This window comes from Panthera uncia, chromosome A2 (assembly GCF_023721935.1).
Source record: "Panthera uncia isolate 11264 chromosome A2, Puncia_PCG_1.0, whole genome shotgun sequence".
In the NCBI taxonomy this organism is placed as follows: domain Eukaryota; kingdom Metazoa; phylum Chordata; class Mammalia; order Carnivora; family Felidae; genus Panthera; species Panthera uncia.
In genome coordinates this window covers 79,267,440-79,294,227 of record NC_064816.1, presented here as the reverse complement: position 1 = coordinate 79,294,227, position 26,788 = coordinate 79,267,440, and the positions used below count along the sequence as shown (strand labels likewise).

Genomic DNA, 26,788 nt, shown 5'->3' with positions numbered 1-26,788 from the left:
ATACCCATGAAATGTAACAACCTGTGATTCCAAGCTCTTCAAAAATTACCTGAGGGTTTAGGTAGAGTAAAATATACATACACTTCTCCTGGTAGCGTATACCATAAATTATAATGAATTAATAATTAGTGAAAGTATTTGTTTACAGACTGGCTCTGACCAAAACTGTCAGTTCCATGGATATTGAGACTTATTCCTATCCCTTCCAGCTTAGCCCACTGCTTCCCTCAAAGTAGATGAGCAATAAATATTTCTTGAATGAAAAAGGGCCTCAGAAAATATGTTACATTATGAGAGCTGTGTTAAGTGATGTCATCAACAGTTAACTGCAGATTTCACTTGGACTAACACATCCAGATCTTATCAAGAACACTTTGAACCACAAAACCATTGAACATTCCATTGAAAGTGTTATTTCAGGGACATAAAAAGAAAACAGCAATCATAGCCATCACCAAAACCATGGTAAAATGTGGCCATTTCTCTGAGCTATTTTTTTTTTCTACATCTTTAAAATCTTCACTGATAAGGTAAAGTGAAGAATTAAAGCAAAATTTTTTATTTATTTTTTCTTTCTCATAACCTATCCCGGTCTTTATCTTGGCTCCCTGGAAGATGGTGGCTAAACAATTCCTAAAGCCCTCATTATCTGTCAATGTTCAGTCTGAGTCAATAATTAAAATATAGACTGTTCTAGCATGGGAGAGCATGCTAGGAGCTAGTTAACTTCCAGACCTCTCACCTGTCTGCACTCCCCAGTTGGAGCTGTGTAATCCACTCAGCAGCCTGTAGAATAGACTGATCCCCCTGTAGGGGAAAATTTGACAACTAAGGAGAAAGAAGGCCATCAGTCTCCAGTCTCCTGCTCTGGGCCCGACCTCTTCCCTAAGTTTTCCCTCTTAGAAGCTTTACAGGCCAAGATTCATGTATTACTTCATCTCTAAATAAGACCTTGCATCCTGAAGCCAAAATGCCATTCCTGGTCCCACACAGGTGGCAGAACTCTGATAGACCCTCCCTAAAGAGATACCTGCTTTGAATTACCAGGCTTTTGTAAGTTTCCTGCTGTAATAACTTTATGCCTTACATTCCATTGAAAGCCAAATGCCCAGTATCTATAATAGTTCTGAGATTGTTGTGTTTACTTAGAAAGGCAGATTCTCATAATGAATGGAGTCCACCTCTGCAGCCTCCATAATGCCCAAAGAACCTATCAGCTCTCTAAGGTCACTATCAGCTTAAGAACAAGTGTCAGTCAGAGAGAATTTCATCAAACCTATCCTTTCTAGGGACCTGTGCCTGCTCTCTGAATTATTAAATTCTAGTCTGGCCTTAGGTCTAAATCACTAAAATTAATGTTTGCCCCACCCCCAAACCCTTAAAACTTTTGTTATTGCAACTTTTTGTTCAAGAGGATCCTAAATGCCAGACCCACAGGGCTTCCCAGTGTAAAAGGCATAAGAACTAACGTAAATTAACCCCAAGCTTCAGAAACCAGTATCCTGAACCGCACTGTCAGGAAAGCCTACCAAAATTGTGCAGCATTATAAATACAGTTATTCTCCAACCTCAGTGATATTTCCTCAATGCTTTTATCTTCTGAGTCTTTGTATAATGAAACCCTGACCCCCAAATCTGTAATTTCTCTAATACTTGCCTTTTTCTTATCCTGAGTGGTTAGCAATTTCATATACAGTTAGGTTCATTTTCTTTTGTTTATATTCAATTTTAGGGTATTTTTTTTCCATCTTATTTTATTCAGTTTTGTTTTTTCGAATAGAAGCACATTGATGAGGTTTGTAAAGAAGTACAAAGAAGCCTCCTTTCCTATCCCTTTGACTTTATTGTTCAGGCCCACCTCCTTTAATTAAGCAGTTTCTTTAGTTTCCGGCTCTTTTTTGTATACCTTTTTTTTTTTCCCAAGAATGAGCATAGGAAGGTTTTGGTTTAGCAATCTCTCCCACAAATCACTATATCAGATCATAGAGATTTTTCCCATAGGTTTTGCAGCTCCGTGTGCATATGCTGTGTTTATTTAAACTGTTATCCCTGATTGGATATTGAGGTTGTTTCCATGGTTTGCTAGTAAAACAGTACTGCAGTGAATAACCTTGTACATTTCTGAGGTTTTTCATATTGTTAAAGATTAAACTTTAGAGAAATTTTTTAGAGGAATGACTGTAGTTGGATCGAAAGGTAAAATGTGTCCATTTTATGCCAAATTCCCCTCAAGAGAGGTTGTGTTCATATTGACCAGCTATCAGCAAGATATGAGGGAGACCAGTTCTTCCACAACCCTGCCAAAAGGGTGTGTCCTCGAGTTTTTTTTTTTTTAATGTTTATTTATTTATTATGTGAGAGAGAGTGTGACCAGGGGGAAGGACAGAAGAGAGGGAGAGAGAGAAAATCCCACAAGGGGCTCAATCTCACCAGCTGTGAGATCATGACCTGAGCCAAAATCCAGAGTAGGAGCTTAACCGACTGAGCCACCCAGATACCCCTGTCCTCAAGCTTTTGAATTTTTGCCAATCTGATAGGTAAGCAGTGGTATCTCAATATAGTGTTAATTTGCAGTTCTCTTGTGATGAAGGAATTGGGCATCTTTTCACATGTGACAACATGTGAATACTTTTTGTAAACTGTCTATTCCTACCTCTTGTACATTTTTCTATCAAGTTTTTAGTCTCTTTTTTCTTTTTTTCCCTTCACTTTTTAAGAGTTTTTGTATGAAGGAGAGCAGCCTTTTATCATTGATAGATGTTACACATCTTTTTGTCTCAGTTTGTCGTTTATCTTTTAATGTTAACTTTGGTGTTTTGGAGTGTGCAAAGATTCTTGTTCACTTCTATGTAGTCAAATTTGTCAAGTTTGAGTCATAAGAAAGCCTTTCCTCACACCCAGTTTATAAAGGAATTTATCTCTAATATTCATATTGTTTCATTTGTTTCTTCTCCATTTAGAGTTTAGTATTGTACATTGACTAAAACCTGTCTATTTAAGCTTCTCTATCTTTATTGGGGCCAATCATGATAAATTATATTTTCCTAAGAAATTATCCATTTCATTTAGGTTTTTTATTTTGTTAACATATGTTTGTGCAACATATTCTACAATTTTTATGATTGCTTCCCTTTTTTCCTTTCTTATGTTGTTATATGTGACATCATTTTTTAATCTTAAATTAGTATTTATTTTGCTAATTTTTAAAATGAAATAGGGGTGCCTGGGTGGCTTAGTTGGTTAAGCATCTGACTTCACCTCAGGTCATGATCTCGTAGTTCATGAGTTTGAGCCCCCTGTGGGGCTCTGTGCTGACAGCTCAGAGCCTGGAGTCTGCTTTGGAATCTGTGACTTCCTCTCTCTCTGCCCTTCCCCTGCTCATGCTCTGTCTCTCTGTCTCTCAAAAAATAAATAAATGTTAAAAAAAAATTAATAAAAAAAACAGGGGCACCTGGGTGGCTCAGTTGGTTAAGCATTCAACTTTGGCTCAGGTCATGATCTCACAGGCCGTGAGTTTGAGCCCCACGTCAGGCTCTGTACTGACAGCTCAGAGCCTGGAGCCTGCTTCAGATTCTGTATCTCCCTCTCTCTCTGTCCCTACCCCGCTCACACTCTGTCTCTCTCTCTCTCTTTCTCAAAAATAAATAACCATTAAAAGAAAATTTTATTTTAAATAAAATGAAACAACATTTTGATTAGTGTTACTATTTTTCAGTTATCTACCATATGACTTTTTTCTTTTATCATTTGTATTCCTTTTTTGTTTTTTGGGTTTTTTTGGGGAGGAATCCCTTTGTTATTTCTTTTATATATAGATAGATAGATAGATAGATAGATAGATATATGGAATAATATATATATGGCATAAAATTTTCTCTGATCAATTTTAATTATACCCAACAGATTTTGCTACTTAGTGTTTTCTCGTTGCTTCTAGAAATTCTGCAATTTCAGTTTACGTTTTCTTTTTGACACACAAGTTGTTTATTTAGAGTTTTTAATATCTAGACAAGAATTCTTTTGATTATGATTTTATTATTAATGTCTAGATTTTATTACCTTATGGTCAAAGATTCATGTTTGTGTTATTTCTGCTTTGTGGAATTTATTAAAACTTTTGTAATATATAAACAATTTTGAAGAATGTTCAGTGAGTACTTGAGAAGAATATATATTCTCTATTACTGAGGTATAAAACTAGAAAAAGAAATAGGAAGGGAGAACTATAAGATTTATCTAATTAATTATACTCTATTTAGTTGCTCTATATCTGTCATTTTGTCAACTTGATCTATCTTAGACTGAGAGCTGTCTTAAATATTTGTCATTAATGTATTTCTATTTCTTCTTGCAGCTCCTGTAGTTACTGTTTTATAAAATTAGTTTCTATTATTTATCATACAGATATTTACTATTATATCTTCATTATAAATTGCGACCTTTATTGTTATAAAGTAATGTTCCTTATTCTGGTTAATGCTCTTAACTTGAACTCTAAATCTGATAGCAAGACTATAATCCTGCTGTTTTCTTTTTTTCTATCTGTCTGGTATATCTTTGCCCAAGTCTTTATGTTTAGCTTTTTTGAGTTACTTTATTTAAATGTGCCTATTCTTTACAGCATAGAGTGGGTTTTTTCTTTATGAGCTAATCAGAAAATCTTGAGAAAAATAAACTGCATTCATTTCTATGTTTTAATGGTCATATTATTTTATGTTATATTTATTGACCATATCATGTTCTATTGATTGTGGCCCTTTCTCTGTGTGGTCTGTTTTCTTTGGGGTTTTGTTTTGTTTGTTTTGGTAGTTAGAATAGTCTGTATTTGTGTTGTAATATTTACCTTTATTCTGATACCTTTTTATAAAGCCCTGTTCACTTGCTAGCTTTAAGTGATACTCTGGCTCTCACCTTGTAACAAAGCAACAATTAATCCTTGTTCCCACCCTTTGTCCTACACTTATATCTACAATAAACTGTATAATGATTACTATCATTCCTTTTCTCCAGTCATTTCTTGGTTGAATTAAGGTTGGTTTAATTAAGTAGTACTTCAGGAAGGTTTCTTGGATACAGTATTCCCCAAGTTCTTGCATATTTTAAACTCGTGTGTGTGTGTGTGTGTGTGTGTGTGTGTGTGTTTGAAAGATAAGTTGGCTGGATATAAAATTGGCTCACCGTTTCTTTGAGATTCTTTACAATACTACTTCACTGTTGTCTATGTATGTTGTTCCTGAAATGTGATATCAACTTGATATTTTTTCCCATTGTAAGGAACTTATATTTTACCCGGTTTTTCCTTGATTTTTTTTAAGTCTAATGGTTAACTGGTATATATCTTGAAATTGACTGTTCTGGGACAATGTTCCAAATACATGGGGAGACATTTCAGCATATACAGTTATTTTATTTTTGGATTATAGTTTCAAGTATTAGTTCTATTGTTTTCTTCATTCATTCCACTTATACATGTACTGGATCATCTTTATCTTTTATATTAATGACTGTTTTTTGATTCTTTTCACCTTTTGTTTGTTTCATTTTGTTCTCTTGAGTATTGTCATGTTTTTTCTTAATGATGCCTATTATATTTTCAATTGAATCTATTTCCTCTTGGACAGCTCATAATTTAGTTTCAATTTAAAGAATTTTTTTTAATGTATTTTCTCATTTTGGTCAACTCTACTATCTTTCTGATTTTTATCTACTCAGAGCTTTTAAAATTTTTATTCAAAAAGTTGTTCTGTGTATATAGATACTTGTTTCAAAATATCTTGAGATTTCAATACACTTTTCTCATTTGGGTTTTTGTTTTAATTTTCTTCTGAGGGAGGATAGCAAACTATCATTAGCTGCATCATTTTAACTCTTGTTTCTTATTTCGTAATGTATGAATGCTATCTGCTATTTTCTATTGATTTTGAACTTTTTTTTTTTTTTCATAGACCAGCAGTAACAGTTTTATATAAGCATTAAGTTTTATATAAGCATACTACATTCTTAGTTCAGGAGCACCCTCTTCTGTTTCTTTTGTGAAGTACTGATTCTTTAGTGAAAGACTTTTTGCAGAGGGAGTAGTTGGTATGTCTTATGATCCTAGAATTATGTTTTGTTTCTGTGATGCATAATTTCTACTTCATGCTTTTTCTATCAAAACCAAATTTCTAAGGGTCGTTTCCTCCATTGATATTAGCTCTCTCCTCTTCTTTTGTTGTTTTTTGTAATTCTTTTAATGTTTATTTATTTTTGAGACAGAGAGGGAGAGAGAGAGAGACAGACAGACAGAGACAGAGCACAACTAGAAGGGCAGAGAAAGAGGGAGACACAGAATCTGAAGTGGGATCCAGACTGTGAGCTGTCAGCCCAGAGCTCGACTCTGGCCTTGAACTCACAAACCAGGAGATCATGACCTAAGCAGAAGTCTGACAATTAAACCACTGAGCCACCCAGGCACCCCAGCTCCCTCTTCTACTTAAGCAGTGCCTTCCTAAGACTCCACTTCTCATTCTGCTCACTTCCAAACTCCCTGCACTTAATTCCCCAGAAGCTATGTTCTGATCAACAGGTCTGCTATCAGCATTTCACCACTCCAGATGGGAATTTATCTTTCTGAGGGTGATTTTGTCTTTTTGTTTTCACTCATGGCTCCTGGAGTGCTCTCCTTTTTACTGCACACTATCCACCTTTCTGATCTGGAATGGGCTTCTGAGCTGACTCTGCTGGTTTGAGGCATTTAAATCTCTACTTACATATAACTTTTGAGTTTACAGTATTTTCTTTCTTCTAATTATGCTGTAGATATGCATTATGGGTGGTTTTATTGCTCTCTTAGTGGATATTTATGGCTTTTCAGGGTAAATAGAGAGGTTAAAATTTACATGTCAGCCTTTACACTATAGAAGCCCAGTATCCTTCCATAAATAATTTTAAGTGGATGATGATGATAAATAGATAGATCGATGAATGGATTAACATAGACTTACAGAGGTTAAGAGGAAACTGGAGATGTATATTTCAAATCTTCAGCATGTATTTGCTTCCTGAATCTTACTTTATAGCCAGACCTTCTCCAAAGCTCTAGGAACATAAAGAAAAACACTAGGTTCATCACGTTATGAACTTCAAATGAATTTTGCAAACTTAAACCAAGTATGACTTTTTCTGAGTCTTTACCAGACAATATCCTTATTTTGTGCCATGCCTTTGAGCCTCCACTCCTTATCACTATCTCAAATAGATTACAGTACTCTGCCATCTTTAAGTTAACATTGCAAAAGTTTGCATCTGTATTTGCTAACTTTTTTCCAGGCAGAAAATGGCCCCTGAATGATCAAAATTTTATTGAGTGCACATTTCTTCATACATCAATATTAAATGAATTTTTTTAAAAACCAGAATGTATTCAGAATTTACTTTTATAATTACAAATGCATTTTTGAATACAGGAAGAGACAAAAATATAATAAAGTGTATTAATAAGAAAAATTCATCTTTTGTATATTTTATTCTGGCATAGTATCCTTCTCTTCCTTCTTTTTTCTCTTTAATTCTAAAAATGTATTTCTTATAAAAACTCATGCTGAGGACTCTTGTTTAAACTCACTTACACTCCTAATAACTACTAAAACCCCTAAGAACTACTTGGAAGCAGGTTATATCACTTTTCCAGAAAAAATTTAATATCATTCCTAATTTGTATACTATGTATACAGAAAAAATGTAATAAAGATTGGAGGAAGGGGCTTAGTCAGTTAAGCATCTGACTCTTGATTTCAGTTCAAGTCATGATTTCATTCTTCATGGGATCAAGCCCTGCATTGGTCTCTGTGCTGACAGTATGGAGCCTGCTTGGGATTCTCTCTCTTCCTCTCTCTCTCTGCCCCTGCCCTGCTCATTCTCTCTCTCTCTAAAAATAAATAAGTAAATTTTTTAAAAAAGACTGGAGGAAAATATTTTAACATTAGTATTAGCTATTACCACATTGTTTGCTACGCACTGTATTATTTGAACTAAGGAAACTTTGTATGTTTCTTATGTTCTGTTGTAATGTTATTACCTCTAAAACACAACAGCAAGAGCCTAAATTAAAAAAAAAAAAGTTAGTCCGAAAATGTAATATAGAGTTAATGGAAATAGTTTCCCATTCTGGTCCTTTTCCTTGTTTCCAGTATTTTATCACTTTCTAAATTTGTCTGCCTTTCTGGCTTTGGAGAGAATTTTAAGCTACCCAGAAGGATGGGCCTCCATACAACCTTGTATGAATTAACATAACCATGTTGTGGCTCATACAGGACAGTGACCCCAGAAAAGGAACAAAGCCTGACTCCAGATTTTAAACTCATATTATTCAATCTGTATGTTCTAAGATTCAAGATGCAGTAACACTTCAACATAAATGTATTTACCTTGTTTCTCCAATGAGCAGAAAGATAGGCAACAGAAAAAAAAGGTAAAATAACAAAATTGAAAGTCTCTTTGAATTGTCTATTGAAAGAAATCAACATATTATAAAAGAATATAAATACAAAATCCTACATTCTTATTTTTTATAAAAAATTAACATCATTATCATATTGAACATTAATGAAGTGTGGGTAGAGGTCCTCTGATAGTGAGAGTTGTAAAATAGCTTTTCTCGGTGTTTTTATCGAGAAGGTATTTTAGATTTCCAAAATTTGCAAAAAATACTATAATGTTCCCATGTATCTCTCACCTAGCTTTCCCCTAATGTTAACATCTGTCAGGAGTATAATTACTGAAGCCAGGAAATTAACATTAATGTAGACTATCAACTAATCTACAAATCTTACTTGAATTTTACCAGTCATCCTACTAATGTCCTTTTTCTGGTCTGGGACCCAATCCTACAATCCATTTAGTTTCCCTGTCTCAATAGTTTCCTTCACACTGTGACAGAACCTCAATCTATTTCTCTGTTTCATGACCTTGACACATTTGAAGAGTATTGACTGGTTATTTTATAGGGTGTCTCTCTATTTGATTTTGCCAGATGTGGCTTTGTATCTACCAAAAGGGCAGAAGCCACAGCCATACCCTATTATTTTGTGAGTGGATTCTTCACCTGAGGGCAACCATTACATTGATCTTCCAAGTCAAGTCACTTGAATCTATTTTGAAGAAAATGAGCTGGATTCATGAATCCTTTGGGAGATAGGTCACAGAATTGAAAAACTCAGAGATCAAGTAGTGATAACAGTGCTTGAGATTAAAAAATAACATAGAGTCAAGTATGGGGTGACCTTTCCAGGACATATGCAAGATGAGCCAGAGAAGTAGACGGTAGAAAAGAAAGAAGGAGATGTACACAGTGGAATTGGAACTGAAAGAAAGAAAGAGAGACATAGAGAAAAGAGGCACAGTTTAAAAGACAAAGTGAGTGAGACAAACAGGACCTTTCTGAGATACCCTAAGGTTTTATATCCTAGCTAGCTTTTTTACATCTGTCCAGTATTTGAGTCCCATTTCCAAAAGAAATACTGTCCTTGGATTCTACAAGTTTTGCAGTTGCAGCCTGAAAACTGCTTCTTGTGTGCTAGCATAAAGGAGTCTTGGTTTTTTGGCAATGAAAATGGACATAACAAATAAATATAAACAAATAAATAAATTGGAGTAAAACAAATAAGCAAAAAATATATATCATGGTGGCTATGGCAGAATCCAGGCATAACTGGATGCCCCTTTCATCTCTTGATCTTCTTACAGGCTAGACTTACTACAAGTTAATGTAGACCTTAACACAGACTTTTGCAGAGTGGATCATGATACGAATATCTAGTCACTGAATTTGCTCCATGGTTCCATGGCCTGAGGAAAATCTCAATTAAAACAGTTTTTAATGCAGCATTAACCTTGTTGATCTCAAGTGTTTATTTTCCCTTGTTTCATTGTATATGTTATTCTTTCATTAGTGTGACCTTAATCATTCTCAAATGTGTCGGGTATTGTTGAATAGAGTACTCTAAATAACCCAGGACCCAAGAGCTCCAAGCTACATGCTTGCCTAATTGGGCAAACAGTACAAAATTGGAAATTCTTTTTCTCAATCATTAGCATAATTTTAAAGAGAAGCAATTCATTTTTAAAAACTAATTCACAAGTCCAAATAGCTCATTTTCACAGTGAAAGATGATTCTTAACTTTAACTTTTCATCATCTAGATACACACTATTCAGCTTATAATCCTAAGAAGTTTATTTTATGAGTTGTCTTTTTATGAGTGAAGAAAAACTTGTGTTTTTTCATTGACATTCTAGCCTAGACCTTTCTTTACTACTCAAGCAAATGTCATTAAGGGGAATGTACACATACATACATGTGCACACACACATGCACACACACACACTCATATACACACATACAGAGCATTTAAACATTGGTTGTAGATTTTTATACCCATTGTGCCACATTTATATATGAACTGATGAATGTATCTATTACTGAACCCCTTGTAGATATTTAAAATAAAATGAATAATAGCTTTTATAACAGAAGGTTAGTGTATCATCTTGTCTCAAAATAAGTAAATGAAAAATTAATAAATTAATTAAAATGCAGGCTCTGGATTGGGACACAGGAGTTTAAAACTTGAACAATTAACTGTCAGAATCTTTTGGTATCTTCATTTCCTCTTCTTGTAATTGAGTGTGATAATAATGTACCTTACAAGTTAATTTTGAGGATTAAGTTATTTGTTTTTTATAATGTACATAAACAATGCCTAGCACATAGCATTTAGCTCTCATTATGTTTTTTTATCTCTTCTCACCTTGGGTCAAATGTGGTAAAAAATATATATTAAAAAAATGAGATTATAATTCATTTACCTGAAATAAAATGTTTAATAAAAATTACTTCCTCCCCCCAAAAAAATTGTGAGTCAAGAATCACTAATAATGAAAATACTTCAATTTTTAGAGTATAAATGTTTGTAATGTATAATTTTGTTTTTGAACGAATTAATAAGTTATTTTGGAAATGTAGAACAATCAAGCAAACAAACAAAATACATTGATATGTTAGGCAAAGCAAATCAGATTCCCTGTAAATTCTGATGAATACTTCATGATGGCAAGTGACGCAGGATACTAAATAAATAGTTCCAGAACCTTTGCATTGCAAATCTACAAAGATAAGGAATCAATTAACTCTGTACTTTGGGGATGCATTGCTTAGAATTAGTAACTTACTCAAAGAATGAGTCAAAGATAAGGAATAAGTGAAGAAACAGTTTACATTATAAAATGTAATTTTAAAAATTCGACCATCATATGCTTCCATATAACAATACCATTAAGACACAAAACTAGTATCCATAAAATTAAGCATGTTAGCTCTTTACTCTATATATTATTGAATGTGATTACTTTACATATTATTGTATTCATGAGATAATAAACCTATTATAAATATGAATCCATGTATTCAGCCATATTAATAAATTGTCATAATATCAGTTGCTATCCTCTGTATATTCTTTTACTTTTGCTGCTTGTCAAGGGCACCCAGTAGATATCTGTCAAACAGATTCTTCTTTTTAATAGGCAAATTCTCCAATAGCTAGGGGGATTTGGTGAAAACCATCTGGACTGTTATTGTCCTTAATCTAAATTAAGTGTGTTTATGCTGTGCTAAACAGAGTGTCTAAATTGATATCTAAATTGGTTAAGATCACTGGAAGCAGAATACAAGGATTTTCAATTCTGAGTTCTTTAGGATAAATGAGTTAACACATGGTAAGTCCATCAGTACCTTGATTGTAGTGAATATTCAGTAATGCTATCATGATCATTTTGAAAAAAAATTTCTTAAGGTACTCCACAATTTAGTGTTATATATTCATTCAGATATGACTAATCTAAGAGATATAAATAAAGCATAGCTTAGACTTTATGTTAAAACAAGATAAAGAAACACTAGAAAAATATCTTCAGTATTTAAGTAGGCTCCAATGACAAAACCTAAGTGAAAACGCTGAGAAATTTACCAAATAAAATTTAAAACATCTATGTGTAAAATAAAATGTTCAAAATTAAATCTAAACAAACTCAAAAACACATATGCAACATGTGACAAAGGATTAATATCCTTAATACATAAAAAACTCTTAGGGATTGACTTTTAAAAATGAGAAATGTGCAAAAGAAAACACAATTGCCTGAGGATAAACCTACAAAAACTGTTCTAACTAGCTAGCAACCCAAGGAAGGTAACTTAAACCAACCACAAGTTGCCATTTTAAAATCAGTGTGGTTGGTTTTTAAAATAATGATACACAATACTTTATCTGAATATCCAAAAATTCAAAAGCTCTTAAAACTGTCTTTTGTAACTCATTTGGCAGCAAAATGTGACCTGACCTGGACACTGGAAACAAAACAGTGCTCACTGATATGAAGTAGTCCTTATGTGTGCCTCTTGGTACAGATCACATAATTTTGGCTGCATAAATTTTCATGTATTTGATTAAAAACTGCTTCCCCAGACTCTGCTTGGAGTGTTATGGGACAGAAGACATCTGCATCGTGTTAACGTCTGAAAATCAGAAAACTTCTTAATTCTAAAACCTAACTGTCCATAAAAGTTTTGGATGAAGAATCGTGGACCTGCATTTGATTCGATAGTACAGAAAAACAAAATTATTCATACACCCCCAGTGAGATTATAAATTGTTCCATCTCGTGAGTAGCACAGTGCTAATCTGTCAATTTAGATCAAAGGCTATAAAAGGGTAGATGCCCTTTAATCCAAAATTCCACCTATAGGAATTTATTATGACTAAGTTACCGGGAAAATGATGGAAGACTTAGGTTTAGTGAGTCCAACACAGGTGACATATAACAGGTAAAAACCGGAAAGTCCCAAATGTTCAATAACAGAAGAGGTAGTGTTGTACAGACCCTAGCCATACTGCAGACCACCACCTGCCACTAAAAGTGGCATTCTGCAGTAATGCTCATTCACATTGAAGATGCCCTTGATACTCTGTCAAGTAGGAATAACAGGTTATGAAAATGATGTGCACTCTGTGATCTGATCTCTGAAAAAATGAGTCACAAATACCTACGTATGAAAATAGTTAAAGGATATCCACCAAAATATTAGCAGTGATTATCTCTGGATGGCAACACTGCAGATAATTCTAATTTTCTGTTTATAACTGTGCCGTGCTTACAGTGAACATGTGTTATTACTGTAATAATAAAACTTTTAAATTTCATTTAAACATACCATTGAAAGCATGCCAATATATCTTCCTTAGCTTCTAAGTGCTATGCGTGTATAATTAATATCTACAAAGAAAAATATAATACTCTTCATATTTATAGGTGTTAATAATCATAAAGGCTCCAATGTATTTGGAAAACAGTGTCATAAAATAAATCTTGTTTTCAAATAGCATGTTTTTGCCTATAGAAGCATGTACAGTATTATTGATATTTTTAAATGTGTATATTAAAATTAACCATGAAGAATAGAAAATATGAATCATATTGCCAAGGAAAGGGGGTTCAAAATTTTAGACTTTGAAAACCATGCCCAGAGAGTATATTGGCAGCATTCAAAATCTGGCCTGTGTGGAGAGAACAGCCAGCGAACCATCTTGAATTGTGGAATGTCAACTGAGAACTTATAATGCCTTTGTTTCAGTCATCAGAAACTATTTGCTATCCTCAGAAAGGTATTTTGAAAATATGATCTTTATCCTGAAATGCTCCTTTTAACAATACAAATAAATAAGAAAATGGTATGCACTGTCAGGAAAGCAATCTGCCTTCTGTATTGCCCTGAGTGGTGATAACGTGATGACGTGCCATCCTACCGCTTGGCGTGGCATCAACAGCTAGCCCCAGCAGTATATCTGCAGAGAAGAGAGCTCTGTGTTTTAACTGCCAATTTTCAAGTCAGTGCTTCTTATAGTTCCTACAATACGTGTCAGAATGTTAGTGCTGACTCTGAATGCTTTCCTCCACTTTGGTAGACTGCTTCTGCAATACGTGAACAATTAAATTATATTACTTTTTATTAGAAATTGTGATATCTGTTGCTTATTTACTGAAAGAAATAACTCTTTATTTTTCAGAGCTTCCATATGGCTGGGAAAAAATTGATGATCCCATATATGGCACTTATTATGTTGAGTAAGTCTTTAAGTTTGCTATTAACTTGTTATTAACATGTTGTGAAATTGTGTTAGTATTTCATTTCTTGAGCATGTGTGGCTAACAGCCCTTTTGTTTCTCTTTCATCTTACTTTGAAATATCCACAAAGACTCAAGCATCACCAGCTAGCTGTATTTTCCTTCTCCAGCTGGCTAATTTGTCATTCTTTTCCTTTGACTCATGATTCTGAAACACCAATTGGAAAAGTGTTTCACACTGTCCTCTAAGTGAGTGATAATTAAAGTTATCAAAGTAAGTGCCCTTCATTTTGCAATCAAAATGTTGGGAGCTGGTTAGTTGTGCAAAAGAGATTTTCTATTAAAATAGATTTTGAAACCAATTAAATAAAGCAGCCGTATTTTCCAGCTGAAGGATGAAATAAAATTTAGAATTTTTTTTCTCTTTTAAGGCCCCATTTCCAATTAATAGTATTCTTTCTGCAGATTGGACTTTTATGTTGTCTAATGGAGGTTGCATTGCTTTAATGTATAGTATATGTACATGTATAATGTAATGTATATGTATGGTATAATATGAGTTACCCCCTCCATACATTGTTTTATTTCAAATAAAGCCCCTATTAGGGCTTTATATATATTAAGGAAAATCAAGTAATATTCATAACTTCCAAAAGTTAAATATGCAACTTACTTTTCTAGAACCCCCTCTTCTGGTAGAGAATTTTTTTTATTCTTTCTAGTGTGTAACGTTGTTAATGTTCTTGGGTGAATAGCAAAGCCTACATGTTGCTTATGAGAAGTTTACTACCCAAGAGATGCAAGGACTGAAAAACTAGAGGTGTTCACATTATTTATCAAGATCTAACTCTGTTTTCTCTAATCACATTCTTTTTAACAATAATAATCTAGATGGTGAAGGGTTAGTGATCAATGGCATTATTGCTAAATTGTTCTGGTAATAATATTCAGTTACTAAGCTTTTACTAAGTGTCAAGCCCTTCTTTGTGCTGGGGAGGTGATGATGAGTAAGATCTGTAAGCTTCCTGCCCTTGAGTATCTCCTTCATCTTCATCTAGAAAACCCCCAAATTTGGCATCACTGTCAGTCATTTCAAGTCAAGATGAATTCACCTCATTTACCACGTGCCATTTTCTTACATAATATCTAGTGCTCTAATGTCAGGGGATACTCAATAGATGCAAAAAGTAAAATGAATTCCTGGAGGTATCACTAATTGCAAAAATAAAGGGACATCACTTGCGTATACTTATAAGCCTCCCCCTTAGTTCTACTATATTGTTAATCAATTAAGATACACATATTTTAATAATAATATAGCTGCAGCTTCTGGATTAATTTATCAACATTATAGGTCTCCAATAAATGCTAGCTGGTCTTAATTCACTAAATCTGAATCCAAGATATTACATCTGAAATCCAAGATAACTCCATGTAAGGAAAGAAAACTGAGGTATGTGACAAACCAGATATCATGTTTAATACACTTCCTTACAGAATTCATTGAATAAGAATTTTTTTCTTTAGTCCAAATATTAGCAAACTCCAGTAAGAACCAGATAGCAATTTTTTTTTTTTTGGGGGGGGGGGGGGCATATGACTTCTGTCATAACTATTCTGTTCTGCCACTGTAGCTTGAACGCAACCATAGGCAACACTTAAATGAAGGGGTATAGCTATCATCCAATAAAACTTTATTTACAAAAATAGGCAGCTGGCCAAATTTGTCCTGCTGGACATAGTTTTCTGGCCCCCACCCTGTTCTAATTCTTCAGGTTGTTCTCCCATGCCTTCAACTGCTTGCAAGCTGGCTTCAGTGTGGAAAATAATACTTAACTCAAACTTTTCTTCCCTGTCTTAATTGTCTGTCATAGAGGTGAGACACCCAACACATCAGAAAGTAATGCTTCCTACCTTCTTAGTCATTGAAGTTCGTGTTGTTCAAGTAAAGATCTGCTGTGGTAGACCCCTTGTAATTAATTATTGAATTGGACACTAGCTGTAACCCTAAAAGACAATTGTCCTAATTACCTTTATACTCCAAATGATTGTCTTTTCTTATTTGCTTTTGCTTAAATTATATTTCTGTCTATATGTCTCCACTTAATTTTTCATGTATCACCACCATAGTCAGAAAATTATTCATAATTTACCCTGTCACATCTTATATCATTAGATCAGACCACCATATTTAGTAGTTTTGGATTTCAAGTGAACGTGACATCATACACACAGGTCTTAGTGAGTCAGATTGTTTTAACTTCCTTTAGGTTACATCCAGTTCTACCACTTGTCATGGCTTTTTCCCCATTACATGATTCCGTGACACATACCAACACCAATTAGTAGATGTGTGGGGTGTATCTGACCAACCAGAAAATTGAGACAGATAATTCAAATCTGAAGATAATTTTTAAGTATAATTATATACCAATATTTCTTAGAAATGTCCTTTGAAAAAAATTATCAAAATAATTAAAATACCGCCATTTATCCTATATAATATAAACATTACTTAAAATCAGGGATATCTCCTGTCACAACAAAGACAACTTGTCCATTTTAACTGGAATATATCTATTTATGTGGTTTGTTTTAACTGTTCCAAAAAAATGTGAATTGCATCACTATTACACTGTTATTTTCACAAGGTATGTATTGGTTCTAAAGTAGTCTTATTGGTGGAAACTGTATGAAGTGGAAACACTGCATATTGAGTGTAGTGGTTATTCATCACTTTCAGCCCATAAAGTATTTTTGTTGAATAAAGGCCACCTAATTTCATACAGTTATACCAAAAAATAATAAATGTCTAATTTAAGTTGTTATGTCAACTTTTCATTACAGATTATCATTATATATAAGATACAATATACCTAGATTAAGACACTGTTTATAATTGTAGTGATAACATTGGTATCAATATCTTGGAATCATATACGTTTGTAACATTAATATTCAGCTAATGAAACAGAGCAAGATGGTCTTCATTGTAAATCTGTAGTCCAGAAAATGTTGATTCACGAATTCTATTAATAATGATGGACAGCGGGTTTTCTGTAGAGCTATCATTTTTTTGGTGTTTAATTACACACTCACACAATTAGAGGTATGGTTACAAAATATGACAAACATTCCACCTTCCCACCTAGTGGCCAAAAAAGCCTGTGCAGGGACACTAGAAGTCTAACTTAGCAGCCTGTCACTCTGTTCAAATAGACCAGTGTCTGGGAGCAGAAGTTTCAGAGTGGACCCTCTGTCATCAGCAGGGCATGTTGGATTGAAATGAGCCTGTGCCTCTGGCCCAGTTACACAAGCACTCCTACTCCTTGTCAGCCTCAGACAAGCAGATAGCAATTCCAGCGATCTATAGGAGGAAAGTGTTCATACAACTCGAAACTGAAAAACCTGAATTGAATAGGTTTTGACCACTATTACCGATTTTACCCTTCTATGCCACAATTCTGTCCTGTGCAAAATCACTTTTAAGATTTTAGGTTTATTATATTCAAAAGTCAGAAAAATTATCACCACCATCATCCTTACCATATCATCAGGATAGTTGACATTAATGAGTGCCTAGTATGTGCCATGAACTGGGTTAAGTGCTCAACAGCCTTTATTTACCACATTTATAATTCTCACTATAGTGATAAGGAGGTAGATTGTCTGAAGTGTAGAGATAAGAAAATCCCAGCTGATGAAGTTATGTAACTTAACCAGTATCACACATTATTGAGAGGAATGGCTGTAATTTAGACCCAGGCACTCTGACTGTAGAGCCTAGACTCCAAGCTTTTGCTCGAAATGCATCCCATAAATTTAGCATAAGCCTGTAATGGTCTGAACAAGCCTCTGAAACTCATCACTAAGAAGAATGAGGGGTCCCTAGAGAACATCTCCCTGGCCTACCTCTAGTACAGGTTCACAGTGAAAGGAAGGTGTCCAACAAGGGGAGGTCATGTCGCACACAGCCTGCGAGACGTTTTTTTTTTACATTTTTTAAAGTTCGTTTATTTATTTTGAGAGAGAGAAAGCACATGCATAAGCAGAGAAGGGGCAGAGAGAGAGGGAGAGAGAATCCCAAGCAGGCTCCTCGCCATCTGCACAGAGCCCAACTCAGGGCTCGATCCCAGGAACCTGAGCCGAGATCAAGAGCTGCACACTTAACCAACTGAGCCACCCAGGCATCCTGAGACCATCTCCTGACCCAAGCATTCTGAGCCTTTAGCTCCATTAGCAATGACTTGAGAGTGACTCTGGACAAGGTGACCACCAGGACTAAGATTTGTAAGACCTGAAAGAAGAAGAGTTCATATTGTGTGGACCTTAACATGGGATGTTGGCACTAGTTTGGAGCAGCAGAGGCAGCCACACAGCTCTGCATTTTAGAGAACAATGGGCCCTACTCAACATCTTCCCTTATTTCATCTGTAGACAGGGCAGATGGACCAAGTTTCTATTCTATGGAGCAGCAGGCAGAAGTTAGCCCAATTTCTTCTGACAGACACCAAATCCATGATAGCACAGTACTTAGCAATGTATTAAGAAGGCCTACAGTTGCTAACTAGAAATGTAACTGTCACTGTTCATACAGAAGAGAAAAAAAATTTTCAATGAGAAAAGTGCAAAATGTAGAGTTGAACAGCTGTGACTTTTGTACAAATGTGGTTTTTTTCTCCTCTTTTGTGAAATTATGTCTGCTGGGTACATTTTGGTTTCAATGGCAGTTACACAATTTGCTTAACTAGCTAGTCCAGAAGACACAATTTCCTGGAACAGCTTTCAGGCAAAGCTGCCTCCTCTGTCACAGACGGAGAAGCACACCATATAACCACAGTTAAAATGATAGTGGGGACTGACAGATGTGATTTTCATGTAAAGGTTTTATAAGTTTTTCATGTGATGTCACGCATCTGCTACCATAAAATGTTACTTGTACACAATTCCAGAAAGTCTGAAAGATACTGCATAATATCCTCAATGTAACATTAAATGTAAAAGGAAAATCACATTCATTTCATGGTTAATGGTGAGTATTCGTCATGATGTTGCAAGTTGGAAAGCAGTTAGGGAGGATTTTAACTCAATACCATATCTTAAGAATGTTTCCCTCCTTCATGCCTTTGAGTAGTTTTCTAAATTTTCCAAGAAAAAACTTCCCAACTTTAGACTTTTTTAAAAGTCAGCATGAAGGTAAAACATTTCCAATTAGAAATAAACAGATAAGAGTACCCTTTTAAAATCTTGTTTGTCCTTAGAGACTTTTTTTTCCTATACTGAAAGTTACTTTTTCAAACTTTCAGTTTTTTTCTGTCAAACAATGGCAAACTTTTCTTAATGCTATCAAAACAGCTGTTTAACAAAGAAATCCTTTCCCCAACTTACAAATGTATGCAAGAGAAGATGTTAAACTGAAGTACCATGCACTTGCTCCGTGATGTTCTATGCTATGGTGAACTCCAAATCTTGTCAATAGCATTTGGTAATATCAATTACTATCAGTTAGTAGCCAAGAGTATGGGCTACAGAGTCTCACAGGATGCCAGTCCTGCAGCTTCCCAGCTGGGAGATCTTGAGTAGACACATCATGGAGGAGGAGGATGAAGAGGGGGAGGAGGAGAGGGAAGGGACAGAGAAGAGGAGAGGAAGACCTTTTATTGTGAGCTTACCACATGCCAAGTGGTATTCAAAGCGCTTTACACATACTAGCTCATTTAATCCTCGCAAAAAACAAAAACAAAAAAACCTTTGAAGTCTGTATTGTTATCCTCACTTTAGAAAGAAACTGCGGTACAGATAGTTTTACAGGTGCTAAACAATAGAGCCAGAATTTGAACCTGGATAGTCTCATGCCACAGTTGGTGCTTAGCAATTGACACGTATTGAGCAAGTGCTTAATAAATGTTAGTTATTTTTATTTTGTGTGTCCCAATAACATGGATAAGGCTTCTCCTTATGGCATTACTTCTGCAGCTCGTTCATGATTACACTATACCCCCAAAAGTGAACAACTCTAAGGGAAATGATTTGATTTGTAAGGAAGATGCCATTTAATTTCATGGTGAGAGCATGCCACATGGAATAAAGAACGGTGTTTCTTTAGAATTAGTGATCATTCTGTAAGCCCATTGAAATCATAAAGCAAGGACTGCAGAGTATGATGCTTCTGTGGCTTCCAAAGGGATTGAGGTTTCAGACTAATTCCTAAGGACATTATTCTGGTCATAATTATCTACTGTATATGTAATCTCATATAGCTGGGATTTGTGAAAGTAATAGTAGAAATAGTAATGTTTAAGGCATTATTTTATTTTTTTTTTTAATATATGAAATTTATTGTCAAATTGGTTTCCATACAAGGCATTATTTTAACTTTTAATGTGCTTTCACATCCATTATCCCAAATGACAGTCACAACATTTACAAACAAGGGGACGAATCCTCTGAAGACTTCACTGAGTTCTCCAAGGACATCTGGCCAGTTAGGCTGAAGTTTGATGAAGTCTGATGCCCTATATAGCAAAGAGAGACTGTTCAGTAGAGTAGCTGTATTTCTATACTAATATAAAATGTCTTTACCTGACAAAATATTTTCTCATATTCATTAAACAAATATAAATCAGCTCATTTCACAGCTGAACAAAGGGAACAGGTCTATTGAAATAAATATGGGGCACTTGATCTCTTCTGAACTACAAGTAACTGTTTTGCTAAGTCAGCAGCTTTATATTTTTACCTCCTCTGCTCTGAGCCAGGCCAGTTTCTTCCTTTGTGCTGTCACTCCTTTCAGCCTGGAAGAAACAAGCAATCTGGTCTTACAAGTGAGGGACACCCTAGCTTCATACACATCCTCTTTGCATTTTACACTAGCATTTCTTTAAAAATATATATATAGCTATAGATATATAGATATATAGATAAATGTTTATTTACTTATTTTTGAGAGAGAGAGAGAGAGAGAGAGAGAGAGAGAGAGAGAGAATGCATACACATGAGCAGGGAAGGGGCAGAGAGACAGGGAGAGAGAATCCCAAGCAGGCTCCATGCTGTCAGCACAGAGCCCAATATGGGGCTCGATCTCACAAGTCATGAGATCATGACCTGAGCCGAGATCAAGAGTTGAACACTTAACTGACTGAGCCACCCAGGCACCCTACATTAGCATTTCTGATACTATGTAATTGGCGATTCCTACTTACCTCCTCTGTACTACTCACTCATATTATATAAATTTCAACTGGCTATTAATTTACTTTCCTAACACTACAGTTCAACCACAGATCAGAAGAAAGGCTTATGGCTTCCTTTTACTCTTTATGCCAGATTCCCTCAAATATTTTTAAACTATGATCCTTTCAACCAAAGTGAAGTCCCGTGTCCAATCTTTCTTCTTACCACTACCATCCAGTCGGGATCTGAATGCACACCCCTCATCCATCCCTCACCTGAGATCAGAGATAATTTGTCATGCTGTGAGGCCCTTCACCACTGCTGCTTCATTCTAATATGATCAAAATGTGTTCTGTATTCTAGTTACCTTCTCCTCCCCTGAATATCTTTTCAAATGAAGGAAAGAAAACTTCTAATTAAAAACACTCTTAGTAGAAACTCTTTGATCTCATAAACCACCTTATTTAACAAACCTTCAGGTTCCAAATAAAGAATGTTCTGAGCATCCAGAAGTTTAAATTGGTTTAATTGCAAATGGAATTTTAGAAATAACAATGAATTATTCACCCTTGGCATCAGAGTTACATATAAATGTTTTTTAAGACAACTTTTACAATTCTAATGAATTATTTTCTTTGTCTTGAAGTCAGTAATGAAAGACAGGGGAATTATTACTCCAGCATCAACTTTTCTTTGAGAATATATTTATGAATATATTTATGAATATATTTGTAAAACTTTGGGGTTTTTTTTGTCTTTAGGCATTTTTTTATGAATCTAGCAAATTAAATCAGGCTCTTGTTAGGTGCTCCTGCAGAGGTGAAGCATAGGCATATAGCCCAGTAGCACACCAGGTAGAACAGAGCAGAGGAACTTGTCATGGAGGCAGCAGTGTGAGGGACACAGTCCCTGAGCCCTCAGCATTACAGGGAGAAAGAGGACAGGAGTAGTCACAACCAGAAACACCATGCTGTGTGCTCCTGAGGAAAGATCATGCTTCTTCCTTCTCCACCATTTTTATAGGACCATGAGAACTCGAAAATAGCCTTGGGAACAGCAGGGAAGACAGTCTGCATTTGGGGGACCTGCTGTTCAAGGCAGTTGCAGACAACCCTTTGAGCTGGATATGAGCTGTGTGGAGGATATTATTCCTGCACTTAGAAGACCTACAGCCTTGTGGGAATTGCTGTTCCTGCCATTGGAGGAGGGGACTCCAGTCCAATGGGGTTCATAGCAAGGCAACACATCAGAAAGCTGCTACTATCTTCAACTGGACAATCCTGTTTGCCTCTTGCCAAGCCAAGGCAATGTTATATAACACATAAAGAGATCATTGCTATTATTCTTTCTTTTTAAAATTTTTAATGTTTATTTATTTTTGAGAGAGAGAGAGGAGGGGGGTGGACAGAGAGAGAGGGAGACACAGAATCCAAAGCAGGCTCCAGGCTCTGAGCTATCTCACTCATGAACCATGAGATCATGACCTGAGCTGAAGTCAGACACTTAACCGACTGACCAACCCAGGCACCCCAAGATCACTGTTATTATTCTATAATTTGTAGAACAGTTAGCTTCTATAGTTTAGCTATTCTCTCTCTGGATTAAACATGCTAGGCTTCTTGTGGGTAAACTGCAGATTGTTGTCTCATGCTACCAATCCGTATCATCACATACTTTGGAATCCTATCTTAGACTAAGTTCTAAAGTTAGTACATAAAGTGAAAATTCCATGGAGTCAAAATTATCCTAAAAATCCCTCAGGATCACAGCAAGTAGAAAACTAGCATACTGAAACAACACAGCCATTTTTCCCCCCAGTGTTAGAAAAGAATTCTTTCTGGAATTAAAGTACTTGGCTAGCATTTAGGCCTTTTTAGATCTTTAATGGATACATAACTAGAATCACATTCAGCTCAGAGAGATGTTAGTACTGTCAGGGATGAGGGAACTTAGTCAAACCCAGGAAGTGGCCTATTGATGTCATCCTTTGGGCAGCCTATTATTGAATAAAATAGAGGATGGTCACCCTAAATGGGTAAAATGTAATGCCCCTCCACCCCCACATGAGAACTTTAGTCTCGTCTTTTTCAGTATGCAGATAATGGTGTTCAAAATTCATGCTGTGTCACAGACCATGATGTTAGTAATACTTGTCCTTTTTGCATCCATGATTTTGAATTCACAGGCAAGTGCAAAATTATACTTAACCTCCCTGGCTTTTATCTGTCAAATGAGCGGTTTGGATTAGGTGATTGCTAAGGTCTCTGCTAGTTCAAGGAATATCTACTGTACCTTGTGTTAACAAGGATAATTTTGGCCATTTTCCTGTGTGAGCCTCATTATTTTCTCATTATAACTGCTGATCAAAGAATACTTAAAATCTGAAAGCATTTTCTTTCAATTTCCACTTGTTATTTGGCTAGACAATAACATATACATTACCACTTTTTGAATTTTATTTTAATGGTTTTAACCATCCCATCACATGAGTGTTATGGAAAGAAGGCTTCCAAAAAGGGTGGATTATTATAATAGAATCTCCTCACAAAGCTATGGAAAAAATATAAATGTACTTCATATCTACAGACATGAGATGGTGGTTACAATTGTCATTAAAAGGGCAGAAAGATAAATATAAGCTTATAAACAAAAAGTCAGGGTAAGAACTATTATCAAAGCTGAATACATTCGAAGGGAATGTTGTTTTCCCCTTTCTTATGATGTGAAGCGATATTGTTAAACATTATTTATTACTAGTGTTTAACAGGTGACTTTGCATTTAATTAGACCAAATGATATTAAAATAGATCCAGCTAATTGTATACTAAAAACGGGTGGATTAAAAAAGATCTGTATTATAAGATTTCACATTTAAATTCAATCTAGCTACATAAGATGAACTTCAAAATTGTCAGGGGAAAAAAAAATACTCTGTGGCTTAGAAGGTTAGCCAGCTCTACTACATACAGGCAAAAGAAAGTCAATTTGCTGTGATGAACCAGTGAAATTAGTTTTGCACTAATGTAGTCTAGAAGAAACTCACCATTAGGTATGTAGTTTGTGACAGCTTATTAAGCACCATTTGTTAAGTTCATCATAATGTTAAAACATTAGTTCAGATTTCAATTAAGCACAACACTCACGTACGGAGGCTGACAAAGTCCCCTCATCCAGTTCTTACTTCCCTTTCTTCCATTTTAATTAGGTGCAAAAAAAAAAAGGTGAATATATTTTCAGATAGATAAAGTGATAGGAATTATTTTTTTTTCTGTAACATTACTTAGTAGTTTACTTTGTGACATTGACTTAATGTGTAAATACTTAGTAACTATTAGTCAACCCAGAAAAGTAATATTAATAGCTAGCATCTATTAAGTTGGTACCTACCTACTTGGTAGATAGTTGGTATTTTATGTAACTCATTAAATCATCACCACAAAACTTTATGTTAGATGCTATTATTCATGTTTCATGGATGGAGAAACTTCTAGAAGTCAAGCCATCAAACTACAAGGTGAGAATAGAATTACAGCCCAGGACAGGAATTTAGAGACTTTATGTTGTCCATATTTAAGCTCTAGTTAACTCTCATACTCTAAATATAAAATAACATTAAAATCAACTTAAATTTCCATAATGTTCCATCTTTAAATGCTTTCATACAGTTTTTCTGTGTGCTCCTCAAAATAGTCCCATGAGGAAAGTGGGATATTTACAGATGGGCCATTGCAGTTCAGAGGTATCAGGGGAACTTCACAAAGGTAGTGAGTGGTGGATTCCACCTTCAAATGTAGCTTAAACTCTGAATACTGATTGGGTCTCAAAACTAGGAGAGAATGACAACTCAGACTCATTGTAAGTGGCTTTCATGTTAGTGAAACCCTAGATGCACACGTGAGATTGAGGATAGCAGAGAGTGCAGATGGCGCCCCTCACCCCTGTTCTTCCTCATGAGTCCACAGCTCACAGATAACCTTTATGTGCCAGGGAGAGAGTTGAGCAGTTCTCTAGATTCCACTGTGTTACCATGTAAGAAATTTCCTGCTGAGTAAGTATCTCATTTTCATTTCTTATTGTATCACTGGACCTCAGTAGGACCTCACATGCCCTTATCAAATTTGAGACAAGATATGCATATTTGTGTTATTATTGACTCCCTCATTCTCACTCACATACAACCTTAACCTGTTCATAAATATTAGTGCTGAATCATCTTATGATCGATATCATAATTGCCAGAGACATGACTTATGTTCGACTTCCACAGTTTAAAGAGCAGAGTTCAAGTAAATTGAGTTAAGATTAACCCTCAGTGAATCTGAAAGGCAATCCTTGAAGGAGACTTTTCTGGTTTAAAAACCGCATTATGCAAAGCCAGGGCTCCTAGTTCCTCACCCATATTCTCATTACCATTTCATTTTTCACAGTATGCAAAACACACACACACACACACACACACACACACACACACGTTTTCTTATGAAACCTAAGTCCCCATTTCTATGTACATAATCTATGGGTGGTCTAAAAAAAAATCATTTCATAATCAAAATAATGTGCCATATTTTAAAATTTTTTGCCCTTTTTGCATCCATTTCCCTGTTGTAATTTACAATACTGTGAAAGTTACCAGTTTCACAATGAATTCTGGTGAAAAGAAGTTGAAAATCGCCTGGATAAAGTATATTAAAGATTACAAACATAGTCCATGCCTGTATATATGTAAATTATGTCATTTGAAAAGTAAGTGTGTATTTGTGTCAGAACCACATAAATCAGTATTGTTGGATTTGGCACTACACAGAGCTGGGCTTGAATCACACACCTGCCCCTTGCTGTGAGATCTGCAGAAAATCATTTACCCACTTTGAAGACCACATGAATTAAAAGTATGGAGCCTGTTTAGCTGAGGGTTTGGCATATAGTGTTTGTTCAATGAATAATAGTTCCCACTCCCTCTACCATTCACCATTCTCCCTTTATTTTCTCCTTTGTTTACAAGGCTGACATTCTTTCTTCAAACAATTGTTTTCTCCCCAAATTGTGGCATCTATTAAATAATTTAAATCAGAACAGGAACTAAGTAACTTTAAAACTGCAAAATGGAATGCGCTTCTGAAATATTCAACATCACACCTTTCATCTTTATTTAACGATTCAGAATGAAAAATATAAACTCAGCCCGATGTGGGAGCCTAAATTCGCCTTCCTGATGCGTATTATGAAAAGGAACAAACATGTTATGTGAAAATACATACCCCATTACAGCTACATGGAACTATCATCTAATCTGTATGAAGCTTTGCTCTTACAGTAATGGCATAATTTTAAACGTTGTATGCTAATTATGTGAAACTCTGCAACAATACTTGTCCTGCAAAAAACAACCTATTGAAAACAACCATGGAGTAATTCATTTCCACCTTTCTTTGCTCTTAGTTCTGCTAAACCTTTAT

At 35.2% G+C, this 26,788-nt stretch overlaps 1 protein-coding gene across 1 annotated transcript in view; it reads left to right on the top strand.

Moving 5' to 3' along the window:
• Positions 1-26,788, top strand: part of MAGI2 (membrane associated guanylate kinase, WW and PDZ domain containing 2) — a 1,334,434-nt gene that overhangs the window by 986,101 nt on the left and 321,545 nt on the right. The window contains exon 7 of the mRNA XM_049642268.1: positions 14,102-14,159. Coding sequence (XP_049498225.1) covers positions 14,102-14,159 — 58 coding nt within the window. The remainder of the gene's footprint in view (positions 1-14,101; positions 14,160-26,788) is intronic.